General features: G+C 49.1%; 1 protein-coding gene across 1 annotated transcript in view; it reads right to left on the minus strand.

Moving 5' to 3' along the window:
- Window positions 1-754: 754 nt before the first annotated feature.
- LOC311119607 (homer protein homolog 2-like) overlaps window positions 755-21,820 on the minus strand; it is a gene marked incomplete at its 3' end in the record, with an annotated part of 65,331 nt that continues 44,265 nt past the window's right edge. The window contains exons 3-5 of the mRNA XM_084194285.1: window positions 10,578-10,709; window positions 6,699-6,791; window positions 755-898 (exon numbers count right to left, since the gene is read on the minus strand). Of these exons, the coding sequence (XP_084050411.1) occupies window positions 755-898; window positions 6,699-6,791; window positions 10,578-10,709 (369 nt within the window). The remainder of the gene's footprint in view (window positions 899-6,698; window positions 6,792-10,577; window positions 10,710-21,820) is intronic.

A 21,820-nucleotide genomic window follows, 5' to 3' on the forward strand; every position in this document is an offset into this window, starting at 1 on the left:
CCATCTCTCCGCTCTTCTCTCCCCCTACCCCTCCCTCCTTACCTACCTCCATCTCTCCCCTACCCCTCCCTCTTACCTACCTCCATCTCTCCCTCCATCTCTCCCTCCATCTCTCCCTCCTACCCCTCCCTCTTTACCTACCTCCATCTCTCCCTCCCTCCCTCTATACCCCTCCCTCCCTCTCTACCCCCCTCCCTCTCCCCCTCTCTCCCCCTACCCTCCCTTCCCTCCCTCCCTCCCTCTCTACCTCTCCTCCCTCCCTCCCTCCCTCCCTCTATCTCTCCCTCCATCTCTCCCCCTACCCCTCCCTCCCTCTCTACCCCTCCCTCCCTCTCCCTCCATCTCTCCCCCTACCCCTCCCTCTTTACCTCCCTCCCTCTCTACCTCCCTCCCTCTCTACCTCCCTCCCTCTCTCTATCTCTCCCTCCATCTCTCCCCCTACCCCTCCCTCCATCTCTCCCCCTACCCCTCCCTCCATCTCTCCCCCTACCCCTCCCTCCCTCTCCCTCCATCTCTCCCCCTACCCCTCCCTCTTTACCTCCCTCCCTCTCTACCTCCCTCCCTCTCTACCTCCCTCCCTCCCTCCCTCTATCTCTCCCTCCATCTCTCCCCCTACCCCTCCCTCCATCTCTCCCCCTACCCCTCCCTCCATCTCTCCCCCTACCCCTCCCTCCATCTCTCCCTCCATCTCTCCCTCCTTCCCTCCCTCCCTCTCTACCTCTCTCTCTCCCTTCCTATCTCCATCTCTCCTTCCTTACCTCTGTTCCACAGTGGTCTTGAGTTTGTCATTCTCGCTCATCAGCGCTGCGGTCTCCGGTCCTCCGTGGGAGATCTTCTCATCGTCCGTCCCGTTGATGCTGGATGCCTGGGTGGACGAGGGGGTCTCACCACCCGACTCCTGGAGGAGGGGGAGGGGCACAGGGGGAATACATCATGACATATGCCAGAGGATGATTCTGCTTCATAGAGCGGAGTCTGACTCCTGCCATCTGTAATTATGGCAACAGTCAGATAGTCCTGAGCAGGTCTGGCAGACCATGTCGTTATAGCAACACTCCGATAGTAACAGCTAGCTAGTACTGAGCAGCTCTGGCAGACCATTTAGTTATAGGTTACATCCCAAATAGCACCCTATTCCCTTTATAGTGCACTACTATTGACCAGGGTCCATAGGGAATCAGATGCTATTTGGGATACGTGCATAGTAACAGTTAGACAGTACTAGCAGACCTGGCAGGCTAAGGCTGGCTGGGTGAGAGGCTAGAAAAAACACCTCTCAAACCATCACCTGCATCCCAAATGGCACCCTATTCCCTATATTGTCCACTGCTTTTGACCAGGGCCAATAGGGAATAGGGTGCCAATTTGGGACACACACAGGTAACTGCCAAAATAAAAAAAAGGGAAAAAAACAACATAAAGTGTCTTAATAGGGTGTTGATGGTGGAAAACACTGTCGGTCTCAGGCACCGCTCCAGAATCTCCTGTAAGTGTTCAGTTGGGTTGGGCCCTGGTAGAAGGTAGTCTGCTAGATAGGGAACGGGGTGCTATTTAGGACACACCCATCCTCTCCTCTCTCTGCCATGTGTTGCAAGGGTTTGATCAGGTAAACCAGCAATATATTCATGAATACAGTAATCTCGGTTAACCCAGAACTAAAGTCTCACGTAAATTGGTCGGCTGCTCGATTAAATTTCTGGGTCCACAGCTGTTAAGAGATGGGATTAAGAGATGCTAGAACGAGGAGATCCACCCTCTCTCAACAAGTTATGGGCCGAATGTCCCCCCCCCCCCTTACGAAATTTGAAAGATGCTAACACCTGCGAAATCGGGATTTGTCAAAATAACCAGTGATGAAAAACCCTAACACCGGAACTACTGCTGCTCATTAGCCCACACATCCCTTTCCTTCCTGACAGATTCTAAAGGTACCAGTTATGTTTACGTAGATCTGTCCAAGAGATCTTATGAATCCAATAACAACCAGCTACTGGTAATGAATGTGGATATGATGAAGATATTATCATCACAGCCCAGTAGAACACATACTAAATAATTATCTATGCATATTAAAAGCCTATTCAACTTTATCCAATCAATGTAAAATAGAGTAATAGAGTCCAGTTTCCTCTGAATGGGATTCATGGGCAATGCAAATAGTCTGGGTAGCCATTTGATTAGATGTTCAGGAGTCTTATGGCTTGGGGGTAGAATCTGTTTAGAAGCCTCTTGGACCTAGACTTGGCACTCCGGTACCGCTTGCCGTGCGGTAGCAGAGAGAACAGTCTATGACTAGGGTTGCTGGAGTCTTTGACAATTTATAGGGCCTTCCTCTGACACCGCCTGGTATAGAGGTCCTGGATAGCAGGAAGCTTGGCCCCAGTGATGTACTGGGCCGTACGCACTACCCTCTGTAGTGCCTTGCGGTCGGAGAACCGAGCAGTTGCCATACCAAGCAGTGATGCAACCAGTCAGGATGTTCTCGATGATGCAGCTGTAGAACCTTTTGAGGATCTGAGGACCCATGCCAAATCTTTTCAGTCTCCTTAAGTGGAATAGGCGTTGTCGTGCCCTCTTCACGACTGTCTTGGTGTGCTTGGACCATGTTAGTTTGTTGGTGATGTGGACACTAAGGAACTTGAAGCTCTCAACCTGCTCCACTACAGCCCCGTCGATGAGAATGGAGGTCCTCTTCTTTTTCCTGTAGTCCACAATCATCTCCTTTGTCTTGATCACGTTGAGGGAGTGGTTGTTGTCCTGGCACCACACGGCCAGGTCTCTGACCTCCTCCCTATAGGTTGTCTCGTCGTTGTCGGTGATCAGGCCTACCACTGTTGTGTCATCGGCAAACTTAATGATGGTGTTGGAGTCGTTCCTGGCCATGCAGTCATGAGTGAACAGGGAGTACAGGAGGGGACTGAACACGCACCCCTGAGGGGCCCCCGTGTTGAGGATCAGCGTGGTGGATATGTTGTTACCTACCCTTACCACCTGGGGGCGGCCTGTTAGGAATTCCAGGATCCAGTTGCAGAGGTAGGTGTTTAGTCCCAGGATCCTTAGCTTAGTGATGAGCTTTGTTGGCACTATGGTGTTGAACGCTGAGCTTTAGTCAATGAATAGCATTCTCACATAGGTGTTCCTTTTGTCCAGGTGTGAAAGGGCAGTGTGGAGCGCAATAGATTGCATCATCTGTGGATCTTTATTATTTTATTTCACCTTTATTTAACCAGGTAAACCAGTTGAGAACAAGTTCTCATTTACAACTGCGACCTGGCCAAGATAAAGCAAAGCAGTGCGATAAAAACAACAACACAGAGTTACATATGGGGTAAAACAAAAAGTCAAAAATACAACAGAAATAAATATATATACAGTGTGTGCAAATGTAGCAAGTTATGGAGGTAAGGCAATAAATAGGCTATAGTGCACAATAATTACAATTAGTATTAACACTGGAATGATAGATGTGCAAGAGATGATGTGCAAATAGAGATACTGGGGTACAAATTAGCAAACTAAATAACAATATAGGGATGAGGTAGTTGGGCGGGCTAATTTCAGATGGGCTGTGTACAGGTGCAGTGATCGGTAAGGTGCTCTGACAACTGATGCTTAAAGTTAGTGAGGGAGATAAGTGTCTCCAGCTTCAGAGATTTTTGCAATTTGTTCCAGTCATTGGCAGCAGAGAACTGGAAGGAATGGCGGCCAAAGGAGGTGTTGGCTTTGGGGATGACCAGTGAGATATACCTGCTGGAGCGCAGACTACGGGTGGGTGTTGCTATGGTGACCAATGAGCTAAGATAAGGCGGGGATTTGCCTAGCAGTGATTTATAGATGGCCTGGAGCCAGTGGGTTTGGCGACGAATATGTAGTGAGGACCAGCCAACAAGAGCGTACAGGTCACAGTGGTGGGTAGTATATGGGGCTTTGGAGACAAAACGGATGGCACTGTGATAGACTACATCCAATTTGCTGAGTAGAGTGTTGGAGGCTATTTTGTAAATGACATCGCCGAAGTCAAGGATCGGTAGGATAGTCAGTTTTACGAGGGCATGTTTGGCAGCATGAGTGAAGGAGGCTTTGTTTGCGAAATAGGAAACCGATTCTAGATTTAACTTTGGATTGGAGATTCTTAATGTGAGTCTGGAAGGATAGTTTACAGTCTAACCAGACACCTAGATATTTGTAGTTGTCCACATACTCTAGGTCAGACCCGTCGAGAGTAGTGATTCTAGTCGGGTGGGCGGGTGCAAGCAGCGTTCGGTTGAAGAGCATGCATTTAGTTTTACTAGTGTTTAAGAGCAGTTGGAGGCTACTGAAGGAGTGTTGTATGGCATTGAAGCTCGTTTGGAGGTTTGTTAACACAGTGTCCAATGAAAGGCCAGATGTATACAAAATGGTGTCGTCTGCATAGAGGTGGATCTGAGAGTCACCAGCAGCAAGAGCGACGTCATTGATATACACAGAGAAAAGAGTCGGCCCAAGAATTGAACCCTGTGGCACCCCCATAGAGACTGCCATAGGTCCAGACAACAGGCCCTCCGATTTGACACATTGAACTCTATCTGAGAAGTAGTTGGTGAACCAGGCGAGGCAGTCATTTGAGAAACCAAGGCTATTTAGTCTGCCAATAAGAATGCGGTGGTTGACAGAGTCGAAAGCCTTGGCCAGGTCAATGAAAACGGCTGCACAGTACTGTCTATTATCGATCGCGGTTATAATATCGTTTAGGACCTTGAGCGTGGCTGAAGTGCACCCATGACCAGCTCGGAAACCGGATTGCATAGCGGAGAAGGTACGGTGGGATTCGAAATGGTCGGTGATCTGTTTGTTGACTTGGCTTTCAAAAACTTTTGAAAGGCAGGGCAGGATGGATATGGGTCTGTAACAGTTTGGATCTAGAGTGTCACCCCCTTTGAAGAGGGGGATGACCGCGGCAGCTTTCCAATCTCTGGGGATCTCAGACGTTACGAAAGAGAGGTTGAACAGGCTAGTAATAGGGGTTGCGACAATTTCGGCGGCTAGTTTTAGAAAGAAAGGGTCCAGATTGTCTAGCCCAGATGATTTGTAGGGGTCCAGATTTTGCAGCTCTTTCAGAACATCATCTGTTGGGGCGGTATGCAAATTGGAGTGGGTCTAGGGTTTCTGGGATAATGGTGTTGATGTGAGCCATGACCAGCCTTTCAAAGCACTTCATGGATACAGACGTGAGTGCTACGGGTCAGTAGTCATTTAGACAGGTTACCTTAGTGTTATTGGGCACAGGGACTATGGTGGTCTGCTTGAAACATGTTGGTATTACAGACTTAGACAGGGAGAACGGTTTAAAATATCAGTGAAGACACTTTCCAGTTGGTCAGCGCATGCTTGGAGTACACGTCCTGGTAATCCGTCTGGCCCTGCGGCCTTGTGAATGTTGACCTGTTTAAAGGTCTTACTCACATTGACTACGGAGAGCGTGATCACACAGTTGTCCAGAACAGCTGATGCTCTCATGCATGTTTCAGTGTTACTTGCCTCGAAGCGAGCATAGAAGTAATTTAGCTCATCTGGTAGGCTCGTGTCACTGGGCAGCTCGCGGCTGTGCTTCCCTTTGTAGTCTGTAATAGTTTGCAAGCCCTGCCACATCCAACGAGCGTCAGAGCCAGTGTAGTACGATTCAATCTTAGTCCTGTATTGACGCTTTGCCTGTTTGATGGTTCGTCAGAGGGCATAGCGGGATTTCTTATAAGCTTCCGGGTTAGAGTCCCGCTCCTTGAAAGCGGCAGCTCTACCCTTTAGCTCAGTGCGGATGTTGCCTGTAATCCATGGCTTCTGGTTGAGGTATTTACGTACAGTCACTGTGGGGACGTCGTCATCGATGCACTTATTGATGAAGCCAGTGACTGATGTGGTGTACTCCTCAATGCTATCTGAAGAATCCCGGAACATGTTCCAGTCTGTGCTGGAAAAACAGTCCTGTAGCTTAGCATCTGCTTCATCTGACCACTTTTCTATTGACAGTCACTGGTGCTTCCTGCTTTAGTTTTTGCTTGTAAGCAGGAATCAGGAGGATATAATTATGGTCAGATTTGCCAAATGGAGGGCGAGGGAGAGCTTTGTATGCGTCTCTGACAGTCCGAATACTAAGGAGATGACATGGTAGAATAGAACTGACAGTCAGAATACTAAGGAGATGACATGTCAGAATAGAACTGACAGTCAGAATACTAAGGAGATGACATGGTAGAATATAACTGTCCTCAGGTTGTCAATGAGATAATGAAACATCCAGCAGACTTTTTACAGCTCTGACCCGTCACATTACAGCCTCATATCTCCCTCCCTCCCTCCCTCCCTCCCTCCCTCCTTCCTTCCCTCCCTCCCTCCCTCCCTCCCTCCCAGGGTAGATTATGTGTCTGTTCGGCGGCTGGCAGTTGATAAGTGACTCCCTGTAACCTTTGACCCCCCCCCCGCCCGCCCCAAGTATCACTTTACTGACTCTGTACTGTGTGTATATGTATCTGTTCACATGCTTGTGTGTGTGTGTGTGTGTGTGTGTGTGTGTGTGTGTGTGTGTGTGTGTGTGTGTGTGTGTGTGTGCGTGTGTGCATGTTACTGACCCCGTGTGTGTGTAATTCCCCGCTTCTTTACATGTTATTATGGGTGTGAGTGTGTGTGTGCGTGTTTTTGCGTGCCTGTGACCATGTGTCTGTTACCTGGGAATTGTTGCTCGATGTCTCCATCTTCTCCTGTGACTTGTCCCTGGCTAGCTTCGCTGCTTCCTTCACCTCCTGGAACTTCTCAGCAAACTGAAACAAGATGAGAAAAATAAAACAAAGGAAAAAGATTGATTCATCAAAATAAAAAATAAAATGGTCAAAACATATCACTGGAGACAAGCGATGTGTGTGTCTGACAGTTAATGATGATATGAACACGTCCCAAATGGGCTCTGGTCAATAGTAGTTCACTATATAAGGAATAGAGCTCTGGTCAATAGTAGTTCACTATGTAGGGAATAGAGCTCTGGTCAATAGTAGTTCACTATATAAGGAATAGGGCTCTGGTCAATAGTAGTTCACTATATAGGGAATAGAGCTCTGGTCAATAGTAGTTCACTATATAGGGAATAGAGCTCTGGTCAATAGTAGTTCACTATGTAGGGAATAGAGCTCTGGTCAATAGTAGTTCACTATATAGGGAATAGAGCTCTGGTCAATAGTAGTTCACTATATAGGGAATAGAGCTCTGGTCAATAGTAGTTCACTATATAGGGAATAGAGCTCTGGTCAATAGTAGTTCACTATATAGGGAATAGAGCTCTGGTCAATAGTAGTTCACTATGTAGGGAATAGAGCTCTGGTCAATAGTAGTTCACTATGTAGGGAATAGAGCTCTGGTCAATAGTAGTTCACTATATAAGGAATAGAGCTCTGGTCAATAGTAGTTCACTATATAAGGAATAGAGCTCTGGTCAATAGTAGTTCACTATATAAGGAATAGAGCTCTGGTCAATAGTAGTTCACTATATAGGGAATAGAGCTCTGGTCAATAGTAGTTCACTATATAGGGAATAGAGCTCTGGTCAATAGTAGTTCACTATATAAGGAATAGAGCTCTGGTCAATAGTAGTTCAATATATAAGGAATAGAGCTCTGGTCAATAGTAGTTCACTATATAAGGAATAGAGCTCTGGTCAATAGTAGTTCACTATATAGGGAATAGAGCTCTGGTCAATAGTAGTTCACTATATAAGGAATAGAGCTCTGGTCAATAGTAGTTCACTATATAAGGAATAGAGCTCTGGTCAATAGTAGTTCACTATATAAGGAATAGAGCTCTGGTCAATAGTAGTTCACTATATAGGGAATAGAGCTCTGGTCAATAGTAGTTCACTATATAGGGAATAGAGCTCTGGTCAATAGTAGTTCACTATGTAGGGAATAGAGCTCTGGTCAATAGTAGTTCACTATGTAGGGAATAGAGCTCTGGTCAATAGTAGTTCACTATATAAGGAATAGAGCTCTGGTCAATAGTAGTTCACTATGTAGGGAATAGAGCTCTGGTCAATAGTAGTTCACTATATAAGGAATAGAGCTCTGGTCAATAGTAGTTCACTATATAGGGAACAGGGTGCCATTTGGGATGAGGTGAGTTACTCTGACATGATGAGCACAGGGACAGAGAGACAAACTAAACTATATACTATTGATTCATTGTAAAATATGTGCAGGATAAAATCTCATGAGATTTTTAATCATCTCATATCCAAGGGGGTTCCCCAACAACAACAACAACAACAGATACTGGACCAAACAAACACACAGACAGGCACAATACAAACACAGCTGTAGTGATGAAACAGCTTTATGTTACCGGTAGTGATGGAACAGCTTTATGTTACCAGTAGTGATGGAGAAGCTTTATGTTACCGGTAGTGATAGAACAGCTTTATGTTACCGGTAGTAATGGAACAGCTTTATGTTACCGGTAGTGATGGAACAGCTTTATGTTACCGGTAGTGATGGAACAGCTTTAGGTTACCGGTAGTGATGGAACAGCTTTAGGTTACCGGTAGTGATGGAACAGCTTTAGGTTACCGGTAGTGATGGAACAGCTTTATGTTACCGGTAGTGATGGAACAGCTTTATGTTGCCGGTAGTGATGGAACAGCTTTATGTTACCGGTAGTGATGGAACAGCTTTATGTTACCGGTAGTGATGGAACAGCTTTATGTTACCGGTAGTGATGGAACAGCTTTATGTTACCGGTAGTGATGGAACAGCTTTATGTTACCGGTAGTGATGGAACAGCTTTATGTTACCGGTAGTGATGGAACAGCTTTATGTTACCGGTAGTGATGGAACAGCTTTATGTTACCGGTAGTGATGGAACAGCTTTATGTTACCGGTAGTGATGGAACAGCTTTATGTTACCGGTAGTGATGGAACAGCTTTATGTTACCGGTAGTGATGGAACAGCTTTAGGTTACCGGTAGTGATGGAACAGCTTTAGGTTACCGGTAGTGATGGAACAGCTTTATGTTACCGGTAGTGATGGAACAGCTTTATGTTACCGGTAGTGATGGAACAGCTTTATGTTACCGGTAGTGATGGAACAGCTTTATGTTACCGGTAGTGATGGAACAGCTTTATGTTACCGGTAGTGATGGAACAGCTTTATGTTACCGGTAGTGATGGAACAGCTTTAGGTTACCGGTAGTGATGGAACAGCTTTATGTTACCGGTAGTGATGGAACAGCTTTATGTTACCGGTAGTGATGGAACAGCTTTATGTTACCGGTAGTGATGGAACAGCTTTATGTTACCGGTAGTGATGGAACAGCTTTATGTTACCGGTAGTGATGGAACAGCTTTATGTTACCAGTAGTGATGGAACAGCTTTATGTTACCGGTAGTAATGGAACAGCTTTATGTTACCAGTAGTAATGGAACAGCTTTATGTCACCGGTAGTGATGGAACAGCTTTATGTCACCGGTAGTGATGGAACAGCTTTATGTTACCGGTAGTGATGGAACAGCTTTATGTTACCGGTAGTGATGGAACAGCTTTATGTTACCGGTAGTGATGGAACAGCTTTATGTTACCGGTAGTGATGGAACAGTTTTATGTTACCGGTAGTGATGGAACAGCTTTATGTTACCGGTAGTGATGGAACAGCTTTATGTTACCGGTAGTGATGGAACAGCTTTATGTTACCGGTAGTGATGGAACAGCTTTATGTTACCGGTAGTGATGGAACAGCTTTAGGTTACCGGTAGTGATGGAACAGCTTTATGTTACCGGTAGTGATGGAACAGCTTTATGTTACCAGTAGTGATGGAACAGCTTTATGTTACCGGTAGTGATGGAACAGCTTTATGTTACCGGTAGTGATGGAACAGCTTTATGTTACCGGTAGTAATGGAACAGCTTTATGTTACCAGTAGTAATGGAACAGCTTTATGTTACCGGTAGTGATGGAACAGCTTTATGTTACCGGTAGTGATGGAACAGCTTTATGTTACCAGTAGTGATGGAACAGCTTTATGTTACCAGTAGTGATGGAACAGCTTTATGTTACCGGTAGTGATGGAACAGCTTTATGTTACCAGTAGTGATGGAACAGCTTTATGTTACCAGTAGTGATAGAACAGCTTTATGTTACCAGTAGTAATGGAACAGCTTTATGTTACCGGTAGTGATGGAACAGCTTTATGTTACCGGTAGTGATGGAACAGCTTTATGTTACCGGTAGTGATGGAACAGCTTTATGTTACCGGTAGTGATGGAACAGCTTTATGTTACCGGTAGTGATGGAACAGCTTTATGTTACCGGTAGTGATGGAACAGCTTTATGTTACCGGTAGTGATGGAACAGCTTTATGTTACCAGTAGTGATGGAACAGCTTTATGTTACCAGTAGTAATGGAACAGCTTTATGTTACCGGTTGTGATGTAACAGCTTTATGTTACCAGTAGTGATGGAACAGCTTTATGTTACCAGTAGTGATGGAACAGCTTTATGTTACCGGTAGTGATGGAACAGCTCTGTCTTTGAAAAAAATTCTAACAGAAAATCAATCAATCAGTACCTTGGCCAGTTGCTGCTCGGAGGCGAACCCCAGTCCGAACACTGTGTTGGCTCTGCTGTCAGCCCATTGGCCAAACTTCTGGGAGGTCTTGGTGAAGGTCATGTTGGGGGTGATGGTGCTGTTGATGATCACCTGGAGGGAGACAGGAAATGACACGTTAGTAGGACATTTTTCTATTGGATAAATTCAGGTAGGTCCCTCCCTATTTCATTTTGTTTATGAAACGTTTTGCAACAGAATACGCCCCAGAAGTCCTTAGGTTTTCGGCAGGCATAATGGGACCAATGTCGTCCAAAACGTTGACTCAAGTTTGCAAAAAAGCACCTGGAAGCACCTGAATGATCATCAACACTCTTGGAAGAATGTTCTATGGACAGATGTTTTAAAAGTATAACTTTTTGGACGAGATGGGTCCCATAATGCCTGGCGAAAACCAAACTCTGCATTCCACAGTAAGAACCTCATACCAACGGTCAAGCATGGTGGTGGTGGTGTGATGGTTTGGGGATGCTTTGCTGCCTCAGGACCTAAGCGATTTGCCTTAATAGAAGGAACCGTGAATTCTGCTCTGTATCAGATAATTCTACAGGAGAATGTCAGGCCATCCGTCTGAGCTGAAGCACAGCTGGGTCATGCAGCAAGACAATGATCCAAAACACACAATCAAATCTACATGAAAAAGGCTAAAAAGCAACAAATTTGAAGTTTTGGAATGGCCTAGTCAAAGTCCAGACCAAATCCCAATTGAGATGTTGTGGCAGGACTTGAAACGAGCAGTTCATGCTTGAAAACCCACAAATGTCGCTGAGTTACAGCGGTTCTCAATGCAAGAGTGGGCCAGAAAATCCTCCACAGCGACTGATCAACAACTGTAGGAAGCATTTGATTGGAGTCATTGCAGCTAAAGGTGGCACAACCAGTTATTGAGTGTAAGGGGGCAATTACTTTTTCACACAGGGGCATTGGGTGTTGCATAACTCTGTTTATGAAATAAATTAAATAATTATGTAAATAATTACTTGTGTTATTTGTTCAATCAGGTTCCCTTTACCTAATATTAGGTTTTGGTTGAAGATCTGATAACGTTCAGTATAAAAAATATGCAAAAGTAGACAAAATTAGAAAGGGGGCAAATACTTTTTCAAGGCACTGTATAATTACTTTCGGTGCTGGGTAGGACTGGGCTAGCCAAGACACACCTTATCCCACCGTGCAGGACAGCATGGTTCTGTGTGTATCAAACTCTGTGGTCTCCAAAATCTATAGAAAACATTAGCAGAAGTGCTCCCATTGAGAAATCAAGAATATAGATTTATTTAAGCCTTCTTTAAGCCACAACTTATTTTGTTCTCAGTACATCTAAAATAATCTTCTTGTACAAGATTTAGAAGTGAAGCCAACCATTTAGCTTATACAATACAACTCTGGCCAAAGATCGAGCCCTATGCAGCATCAGAAACCAAAGCAAAGTGAAATAACTCAATTGCTTGTTGGCAAAAAAACAAAAATAAACCCCACTTCCGCTAATAGTCTCCTTCCCGTCTCCACGGAGAAAGAAAGAAGCCTCATTTCCATAACGACAAGAGAAAAGAGGTTGAGGCTTTATGCAATCTCAAAAGGAGCAGAGTAATATCAGGACAATTAGATTGGTTTCCTTGCCTTCAGAGTCTCTGCCGCACGCTCTCTCACACACACACACACACACACACACACACACACACACACAGCCTCCAACTATGTCCAGTATGCACGTATCCATACAGGCCGCTGACCGCTATAATGGTCATTACGACTCCAAGGTCATTACCCAAATGGCACCCTATTCCCTATATAGTGCACTACTTTTGACCAGATCCCTATAGAATTATATAGTGAATAGGGTGTCATTTGGGACACGATCCCCTCTCTGTTACAGTGTAGTTCAGCTGTTATATAGTAGCTTTTTAACAGGCCTGTTACCGTAGCATTTTAGCACAGACTCCGACCTTGTGACTGGAATAATAGTGACTTGCTCCCACCTCTGGTAACCTCCATTTGAATTGGAATCATATTACACAGACTCAACACAAGCGAGAACACCCATCCACAAACACTTACAAACAAAAAAAAACATTATCTGTCCCACTCTCTCTCGCTGAGTAGCACAGGGAAATGATCCTAATAATTAAGAGACAACACAAGACATGTTAATTACCATGCACCCCTTGTCTCATAGCAACATGGCTCTGCTTCCAGAATTAGGACTAGGAATAATTGACAACCACTCTCTTCCTCTCCTTCTTCCTCTCCTCTCCGTCCTCCTCTCCTTCCTCCTCTCCTCTCTCCTCTCCTTCTTCCTCCTCCTCCTCCTCTCCTCTCCTCCCTCCTCTCCTCTCCTCTCCTTCCTCCTCTCCTCTCCTCTCCTTCCTCCTCTCCTTTCCTCTCCTTCCTCCTCTCCTCTCCTTCCATCTCCTTCTTCCTCTCCTCCTCCTTCTTCCTCCTCCTCTTCATTATCACCCGTCTCCCTCTCTCCCTCCATCTCTTCCTCATCCACCCATCTCACTCCCTCATCCTCCTGTCTCTCTTTGCCTGTCCCACATCTTCCCTTTTTTATATTTCCCTCACCAGCCCATCTCTCTCTCACCCTCTCTGCCGAGAAGCTGTCTAACACTTATATTTTCAGACCTCACAGAGAGACCTCACACCTCACTGAGAGCCCAGAACACTGTCCAAATCAGACAAGCATGACAGATCCAACCCCCCAGAGTGTTGTATTTACAATAAAAGGCTCTGTAAAACACTACCTCAGACAAGAGAACTAGAAGAGACAGGGGGAGTTAGACAACAACCTTCTGACACGCTTTAGAGACGCTGCTCAGGTCGTTGTCAAGGTTATCTAGAGGTGACTGTTGCTAGGGGTCGAGGAAGACTATTCTCTGAGATGTCAAATAATTTGAAATTCGCATGTTGTATGTTTTCTATGCATGCACACAACCCTCCTATCCTCCACCCCATCTATCCTCCACCCCTTCTATCCTCCTATACATCCCTTCTATCCTCCTATACACCCCTTCTATCCTCCTATACACCCCTTCTATCCTCCTATACACCCCATCTATCCAGCTATACACCCCTTCTATCCTCCTATACACCCCTTCTATCCTCCTATACACCCCTTCTATCCTCCTATACACCCCTTCTATCCTCCACCCCATCTATCCTCCTATACACCCCATCTATCCCCCTATACACCCCATCTATCCTCCTATACACCCCTTCTATCCTCCTATACACCCCTTCTATCCTCCTATACACCCCTTCTATCCTCCTATACACATCTTACATTTTAGTCATTTAGCAGACGCTTTTATCCAGAGCGACTTACAGTTAGTGAGTGCATACATTTTTCATTCTGGCCCCCCGTGGGAATCGAACCCACAATCCTTCTATCCCCCGCCCCTTCTATCCTCCGCCCCCTTCTATCCTCCGCCCCTTCTATCCTCCGCCCCTTCTATCCTCCGCCCCTTCTATCCCCCGCCCCTTCTATCCTCCGCCCCTTCTATCCTCCGCCCCTTCTATCCTCCGCCCCTTCTATCCTCCGCCCCCTTCTATCCTCCGCCCCCTTCTATCCTCCGCCCCCTTCTATCCTCCGCCCCCTTCTATCCTCCGCCCCTCAATCTCTTCTATGGTCCCTGGTCCACTACACACTTCATATGCACATACTGTATTCTAGTTGTGGCTCATCCTATATAACTACTGCTGTACACACCTTTTCTATTTATATACTGTCCACACTGTCTATACACACACACCTCTATCTATCTATCTATCTATCTATCTCTATATATATATTCTGGACATTGCTAGTTTTGGGGGGGATTTGTGTGTATTGTTAGATATTACTGCACTGTTGGATTTAGAAACACAAGCATTATGCTGCACCTGCGATAACATCTGCTAAATATGTGTACGCGACCAATCCAATAAAATGTGATTTAATTTTGAAGTAGTTCCACTAAATAGTGAATCGGTGCCATGTGGGACTCATCCCAAGTCACTGATAAAAGACAGGTTTGTTCACAGGGAACAAAGGAGATTCAGTCTTCAGTATGTGTCTAAGATCTCCCTGACATGTCGTGGTCCTATGTGTTAACATAACTAACTGGAGTCATCAGTCTCAATAATTCACACTCTGTGTGTGTGTGTGTGTGTGTGTGTGTGTGTGTGTGTGTGTGTGTGTGTGTGTGATCTCTGCCAGTCATGTGATGTGTAGGATAATCAGCCAGGGGGATATCATCCACTTTACACCACAACATACACACACACACACACAACTCTCAGCATTCCACTGAGATCTCTAAACAGCTTATTGATCTCAGTAGCTGTACCTGGAGGTCGTCGCTTGTTTTGACAGTGTGTGTCAGTTAGAAGCTGTGTCCCAAATGGGCACCCTATTCCCTACAGAGTGCACTAATGTACATCTGACACGGCTCTAAAGTAGTGCACTATATAGGGACTAGGGTGGCATTTGGGACGCAGCAGCAGCATGTTAAATGAAGCAGGTCTAAAGAGGCTGATGACACCGCCAGTGATCTGAATGTCATCGTCAACACCCTCCCAGCTTAGCCTCCCCACACAGTTTAAATGAGAAACTAACTCAGAGGGATACAGTATTAACTTCTTCCCAAATCTAAAATCACCCACAGAGAGAGAGAGAGAGAGAGAGAGAGAGAGAGAGGGGGGGTGGGGGGGTGAGAGAGAGAGTGGGTGTTTGGTGCGTGTGTCAGGTTGCCACCCCACACCAGCATTAGCATGGTGATGACTCAGGCCCTGTTCATCCTCTCCATATGAAGGGATGAAGAGATGAGAGGAGGAGGAGGAGAAAAGGGAATGAAGATGCACCCCTTGTAGGACTACAATGGGCTGGGCTGGGTAGGACTACACTGGGCTGGGCTGGGCTGGGCAGGACTACACTGGGCTGGGCTGGGTAGGACTACACTGGGCTGGGCTGGGTAGGACTACACTGGGCTGGGCTGGGCTGGGCTGGGTAGGACTACACTGGGCTGGGCTGGGTAGGACTACACTGGGCTGGGCTGGGTAGGACTACACTGGGCTGGGCTGGGCTGGGCTGGGCTGGGTAGGACTACACTGGGCTGGGCTGGGTAGGACTACACTGAGCTGAGCTGGGCTGGGCTGGGTAGGACTACACTGGGCTGGGCTGGGTAGGACTACACTGGGCTGGGCTGGGCAGGACTACACTGGGCTGGGCTGGGTAGGACTACACTGGGCTGGGCTGGGTAGGACTACACTGGGCTGGGCTGGGTAGGACTACACTGGGCTGGGCTGGGCTGGGCAGGACTACACTGGGCTGGGCTGGGTAGGACTACACTGGGCTGGGTAGGACTACACTGGGCTGGGCTGGGCTGGGTAGGACTACACTGGGCTGGGCTGGGCTGGGTAGGACTGGGCTGGGCTGGGCTGGGTAGGACTACACTGGGCTGGGCTGGGTAGGACTACACTGGGCTGGGCTGGGCTGGGTAGGACTACACTGGGCTGGGCTGGGCTGGGTAGGACTACACTGGGCTGGGCTGGGCTGGGTAGGACTACACTGGGCTGGGCTGGGTAGGACTACACTGGGCTGGGCTGGCTAGGACTACACTGGGCTGGGCTGGCTAGGACTACACTGGGCTGGGCTGGGTAGGACTACACTGGGCTGGGCTGGGTAGGACTACACTGGGCTGGGCTGGGCTGGGCTAGGTAGGACTACACTGGGCTGGGCTGGGCAGGACTACACTGGGCTGGGCTGGGCAGGACTACACTGGGCTGGGCTGGGCTGGGCAGGACTACACTGGGCTGGGCTGGGCAGGACTACACTGAGCTGGGCTGGGCTGGGTAGGATTACACTGAGCTGGGCTGGGCTGGGTAGGACTACACTGGGCTGGGCTGGGCTGGGTAGGACTACACTGGGCTGGGCTGGGCTGGGTAGGATTACACTGAGCTGGGCTGGGCTGGGCTGGGTAGGACTACACTGAGCTGGGCTGGGCTGGGTAGGATTACACTGAGCTGGGCTGGGCTGGGCTGGGCTGGGTAGGATTACACTGAGCTGAGCTGGGCTGGGCTGGGCTGGGTAGGATTACACTGAGCTGAGCTGAGCTGGGCTGGGCTGAGCTGGGTAGGACTACACTGAGCTGGGCTGGGCTGGGCTGGGTAGGATTACACTGAGCTGAGCTGGGCTGGGCTGGGCTGGGCTGGGCTGGGTAGGACTACACTGGGCTGGGCTGGGCTGGGCTGGGTAGGATTACACTGAGCTGAGCTGGGCTGGGCTGGGCTGGGCTGGGCTGGGTAGGACTACACTGGGCTGGGCTGGGCTGGGCTGGGCTGGGCTGGGTAGGACTACACTGGGCTGGGCTGGGCTGGGCTGGGCTGGGCTGGGCTGGGTAGGTATGAGTTGTATTGGTTGTGACAGTGTCTGCTGACCACGCAGAATATGCAGAGTCAGTGTTTCACAAACACACAACCAATGGAAGGAGGAGGAATGGAGGGAGGAGGAATGGGGAGGAAAAAGGAGGGTGAGAGGAGAGGAGCGGGGGTTGAAGAGAGGGGAGCGGAGGTTGAAGAGAGAGGAGCGGGGGTTGAAGAGAGAGGAGCGGGAGTTGAAGAGAGAGGAGCGGGGGTTGAAGAGAGAGGAGCGGGGGTTGAAGAGAGAGGAGCGGAGGTTGAAGAGAGAGGAGCGGAGGTTGAAGAGAGAGGAGCGGAGGTTGAAGAGAGAGGGGCGGAGGTTGAAGAGAGGGGAGCGGAGGTTGAAGAGAGGGGGAGCGGAGGTTGAAGAGAGGGGGGCGGAGGTTGAAGAGAGGGGGGCGGAGGTTGAAGAGAGGGGGGCGGAGGTTGAAGAGAGGGGGGCGGAGGTTGAAGAGAGGGGGGCGGAGGTTGAAGAGAGGGGGGCGGAGGTTGAAGAGAGGGGGGCGGAGGTTGAAGAGAGGGGGGCGGAGGTTGAAGAGAGAGGAACGGAGGTTGAAGAGAGGGGGAGTGGAGGTTGAAGAGAGGGGGAGTGGAGGTTGAAGAGAGGGGGAGTGGAGGTTGAAGAGAGGGGGGCGGAGGTTGAAGAGAGGGGGAGCGGAGGTTGAAGAGAGGGGGAGCGGAGGTTGAAGAGAGGATATGAGACACTGCTGACCTAATATTCCTGGGAATCTCTTCTTTCCTTCATACCGTACCAGGTTACACAGCTCAGCATCTGCTGGTTTCAATTAGTTTATTACTGGGACTAAAACCAGCAAAGAATACAGACACTCCCCCACCAGAATACAGAACCCCCCTGGGATACAGACCACCAACCCCCCCCCCCCCCGTGATACAGACATACCCCCCCAGGATAGACACAACCCACCAGGATACAGACCACCAACCCCCCCCCCCCCCCCCCCCCAAAGATACAGACATACCCCCCCCCAGAATATAGACATACCCCCTGCTTAAGAGCAGTAGTCATGTCAAGACAGAGAGAAATCATGTCCTAACACACACACAAGAGAGAGCGAATAGCACTATCCACCAGGGATGACCAATGACATGCCAGTTTGGAGTCAGTGAATAGCCAGCTACAGTACTAAAGCAGTCTGACCCCCAGCAGTCCTCTCTGTCAGTCGCTCTCTCCTCTGTGCCAGGACAGGAGCAGTCTGACCCCCAGCGGTCCTCTCTGCCAGTCGCTCTCTCCTCTGTGCCAGGACAGGAGCAGTCTGACCCCCAGCAGTCCTCTCTGCCAGTCGCTCTCTCCTCTGTGCCAGGACAGGAGCAGTCTGACCCCCAGCAGTCCTCTCTGTCAGTCGCTCTCTCCTCTGTGCCAGGACAGGAGCAGTCTGACCCCCAGCAGTCCTCTCTGTCAGTCGCTCTCTCCTCTGTGCCAGGACAGGAGCAGTCTGACCCCCAGCAGTCCTCTCTGTCAGTCGCTCTCTCCTCTGTGCCAGGACAGGAGCAGTCTGACCACCAGCAGTCCTCTGTGTCAGTCGCTCTCTCCTCTGTGCCAGGACAGGAGCAGTCTGACCCCCAGCAGTCCTCTCTGTCAGTCGCTCTCTCCTCTGTGCCAGGACAGGAGCAGTCTGACCCCCAGCAGTCCTCTCTGTCAGTCGCTCTCTCCTCTGGGACAGGACAGGAGCAGTCTGACCCCCAGCAGTCCTCTCTGTCAGTCGCTCTCTCCTCTGGGACAGGACAGGAGCAGTCTGACCCCCAGCAGTCCTCTCTGTCAGTCGCTCTCTCCTCTGTGCCAGGACAGGAGCAGTCTGACCCCCAGCGGTCCTCTCTGTCAGTCGCTCTCTCCTCTGTGCCAGGACAGGAGCAGTCTGACCCCCAGCAGTCCACTCTGTCAGTCGCTCTCTCCTCTGTGCCAGGACAGGAGCAGTCTGACCCCCAGCAGTCCTCTCTGTCAGTCGCTCTCTCCTCTGTGCCAGGACAGGAGCAGTCTGACCCCCAGCGGTCCTCTCTGTCAGTCGCTCTCTCCTCTGTGCCAGGACAGGAGCAGTCTGACCCCCAGCAGTCCTCTCTGTCAGTCGCTCTCTCCTCTGTGCCAGGACAGGAGCAGTCTGACCCCCAGCAGTCCTCTCTGTCAGTCGCTCTCTCCTCTGGGACAGGACAGGAGCAGTCTGACCCCCAGCAGTCCTCTCTGTCAGTCGCTCTCTCCTCTGGGACAGGACAGGAGCAGTCTGACCCCCAGCAGTCCTCTCTGTCAGTCGCTCTCTCCTCTGTGCCAGGACAGGAGCAGTCTGACCCCCAGCAGTCCTCTCTGTCAGTCGCTCTCTCCTCTGGGACAGGACAGGAGCAGTCTGACCCCCAGCAGTCCTCTCTGTCAGTCGCTCTCTCCTCTGTGCCAGGACAGGAGCAGTCTGACCCCCAGCGGTCCTCTCTGTCAGTCGCTCTCTCCTCTGTGCCAGGACAGGAGCAGTCTGACCCCCAGCAGTCCTCTCTGTCAGTCGCTCTCTCCTCTGTGCCAGGACAGGAGCAGTCTGACCCCCAGCAGTCCTCTCTGTCAGTCGCTCTCTCCTCTGTGCCAGGACAGGAGCAGTCTGACCACCAGCAGTCCTCTCTGTCAGTCGCTCTCTCCTCTGTGCCAGGACAGGAGCAGTCTGACCCCCAGCAGTCCTCTCTGTCAGTCGCGCTCTCCTCTGTGCCAGGACAGGAGCAGTCTGACCCCCAGCAGTCCTCTCTGTCAGTCGCTCTCTCCTCTGTGCCAGGACAGGAGCAGTCTGACCCCCAGCAGTCCTCTCTGTCAGTCGCTCTCTCCTCTGTGCCAGGACAGGAGCAGTCTGACCACCAGCAGTCCTCTCTGTCAGTCGCTCTCTCCTCTGTGCCAGGACAGGAGCAGTCTGACCCCCAGCAGTCCTCTCTGTCAGTCGCTCTCTCCTCTGTGCCAGGACAGGAGCAGTCTGACCCCCAGCAGTCCTCTCTGTCAGTCGCTCTCTCCTCTGTGCCAGGACAGGAGCAGTCTGACCCCCAGCAGTCCTCTCTGTCAGTCGCTCTCTCCTCTGTGCCAGGACAGGAGCAGTCTGACCCCCAGCGGTCCTCTCTGTCAGTCGCTCTCTCCTCTGTGCCAGGACAGGAGCAGTCTGACCCCCAGCAGTCCTCTCTGTCAGTCGCTCTCTCCTCTGTGCCAGGACAGGAGCAGTCTGACCCCCAGCAGTCCTCTCTGTCAGTCGCTCTCTCCTCTGTGCCAGGACAGGAGCAGTCAGTCAGGGGGTTTACATAGAACAGGCAGACTTCCAGGACCAGAGAGAGAGCGCATGCAGACTAAGGGACGTTCAAGGGGCTGGGAGATACTGTGTGTGTTTCCCTGGAGGTAGAGAGGGACTGGGGAACTGCTAAACAGACTGTAGAAGCCTTGAAGTGCCAACTCAGATAACTCTGTGAGCCACATGAGAGCCTGAGGGATCATCTAATTCTGGCCCCAGATGGTCGGAGAAGGAAATGAAAAAACATGACTTTGCTTTCTGAGGTGAATACAACAATCTCATCAAACCAAATACATTTGGAGCAAAAAGATGAAAGAAAAACTCTACCACAAAGATAATTAGTGGACTAAAAAGAGTGTTTTGAAAGTACGCCCAGAAATGGTTTCTGCTGAATTAAAATTGGGAGCTCAGCTAGGGTTTATGGGATGTCTCTCTGTGATCTAGTCCTACTGTTCAGAAGGCCTCTATGGGCTCTACACAAAAACACCTGATACACAGACAGGTATTAGCTTACATACCTAGGCTACACCTGATACACAGACAGGTATTAGCTTACATACCTAGGCTACACCTGATACACAGACAGGTATTAGCTTACATACCTAGGCTACACCTGATACACAGACAGGTATTAGCTTACATACCTAGGCTACACCTGATACACAGACAGGTATTAGCTTACATACCTAGGCTACACCTGATACACAGACAGGTATTAGCTTACATACCTAGGCTACACCTGATACACAGACAGGTATTAGCTACATACCTAGGCTACACCTGATACAGACAGGTATTAGCTACATACCTAGGCTACACCTGATACAGACAGGTATTAGCTTACATACCTAGGCTACACCTGATACACAGACAGGTATTAGCTTACATACCTAGGCTACACCTGATACACAGACAGGTATTAGCTTACATACCTAGGCTACACCTGATACAGACAGGTATTAGCTTACATACCTAGGCTACACCTGATACAGACAGGTATTAGCTTACATACCTAGGCTACACCTGATACACAGACAGGTATTAGCTTACATACCTAGGCTACACCTGATACAGACAGGTATTAGCTTACATACCTAGGCTACACCTGATACAGACAGGTATTAGCTTACATACCTAGGCTACATCCCCAAATGGCACTACATTCCCTTTATAGTGCACTATGTGGGGAATAGGGTGAAATTTGGGACGCACACCTAAAGTTAGACAGACACGCCTTTCAGCCTTGTGTCCATGCAGGAGAAATCACACGTCTGGTTTTAGGTAGAAATAAATGTCTGCTTCCATTGGAGAGCGGAGTTGAGTTTGTTCAGTTTGAACACTTCCTTCCATTGGAGAGCGGAGTTGATTCTGTTCAGTTTGAACACTTCCTTCCATTGGAGAGCGGAGTTGATTCTGTTCAGTTTGAACACTTCCTTCCATTGGAGAGCGGAGTTGATTCTGTTCAGTTTGAACACTTCCTTCCATTGGAGAGCGGAGTTGATTCTGTTCAGTTGTAACACTTCCTTCCATTGGAGAGCGGAGTTGATT

The sequence above is a fragment of the Coregonus lavaretus genome (assembly GCF_964263955.1).
Source record: "Coregonus lavaretus genome assembly, contig: HAP1_SCAFFOLD_428, whole genome shotgun sequence".
NCBI classification, from domain to species: domain Eukaryota; kingdom Metazoa; phylum Chordata; class Actinopteri; order Salmoniformes; family Salmonidae; genus Coregonus; species Coregonus lavaretus.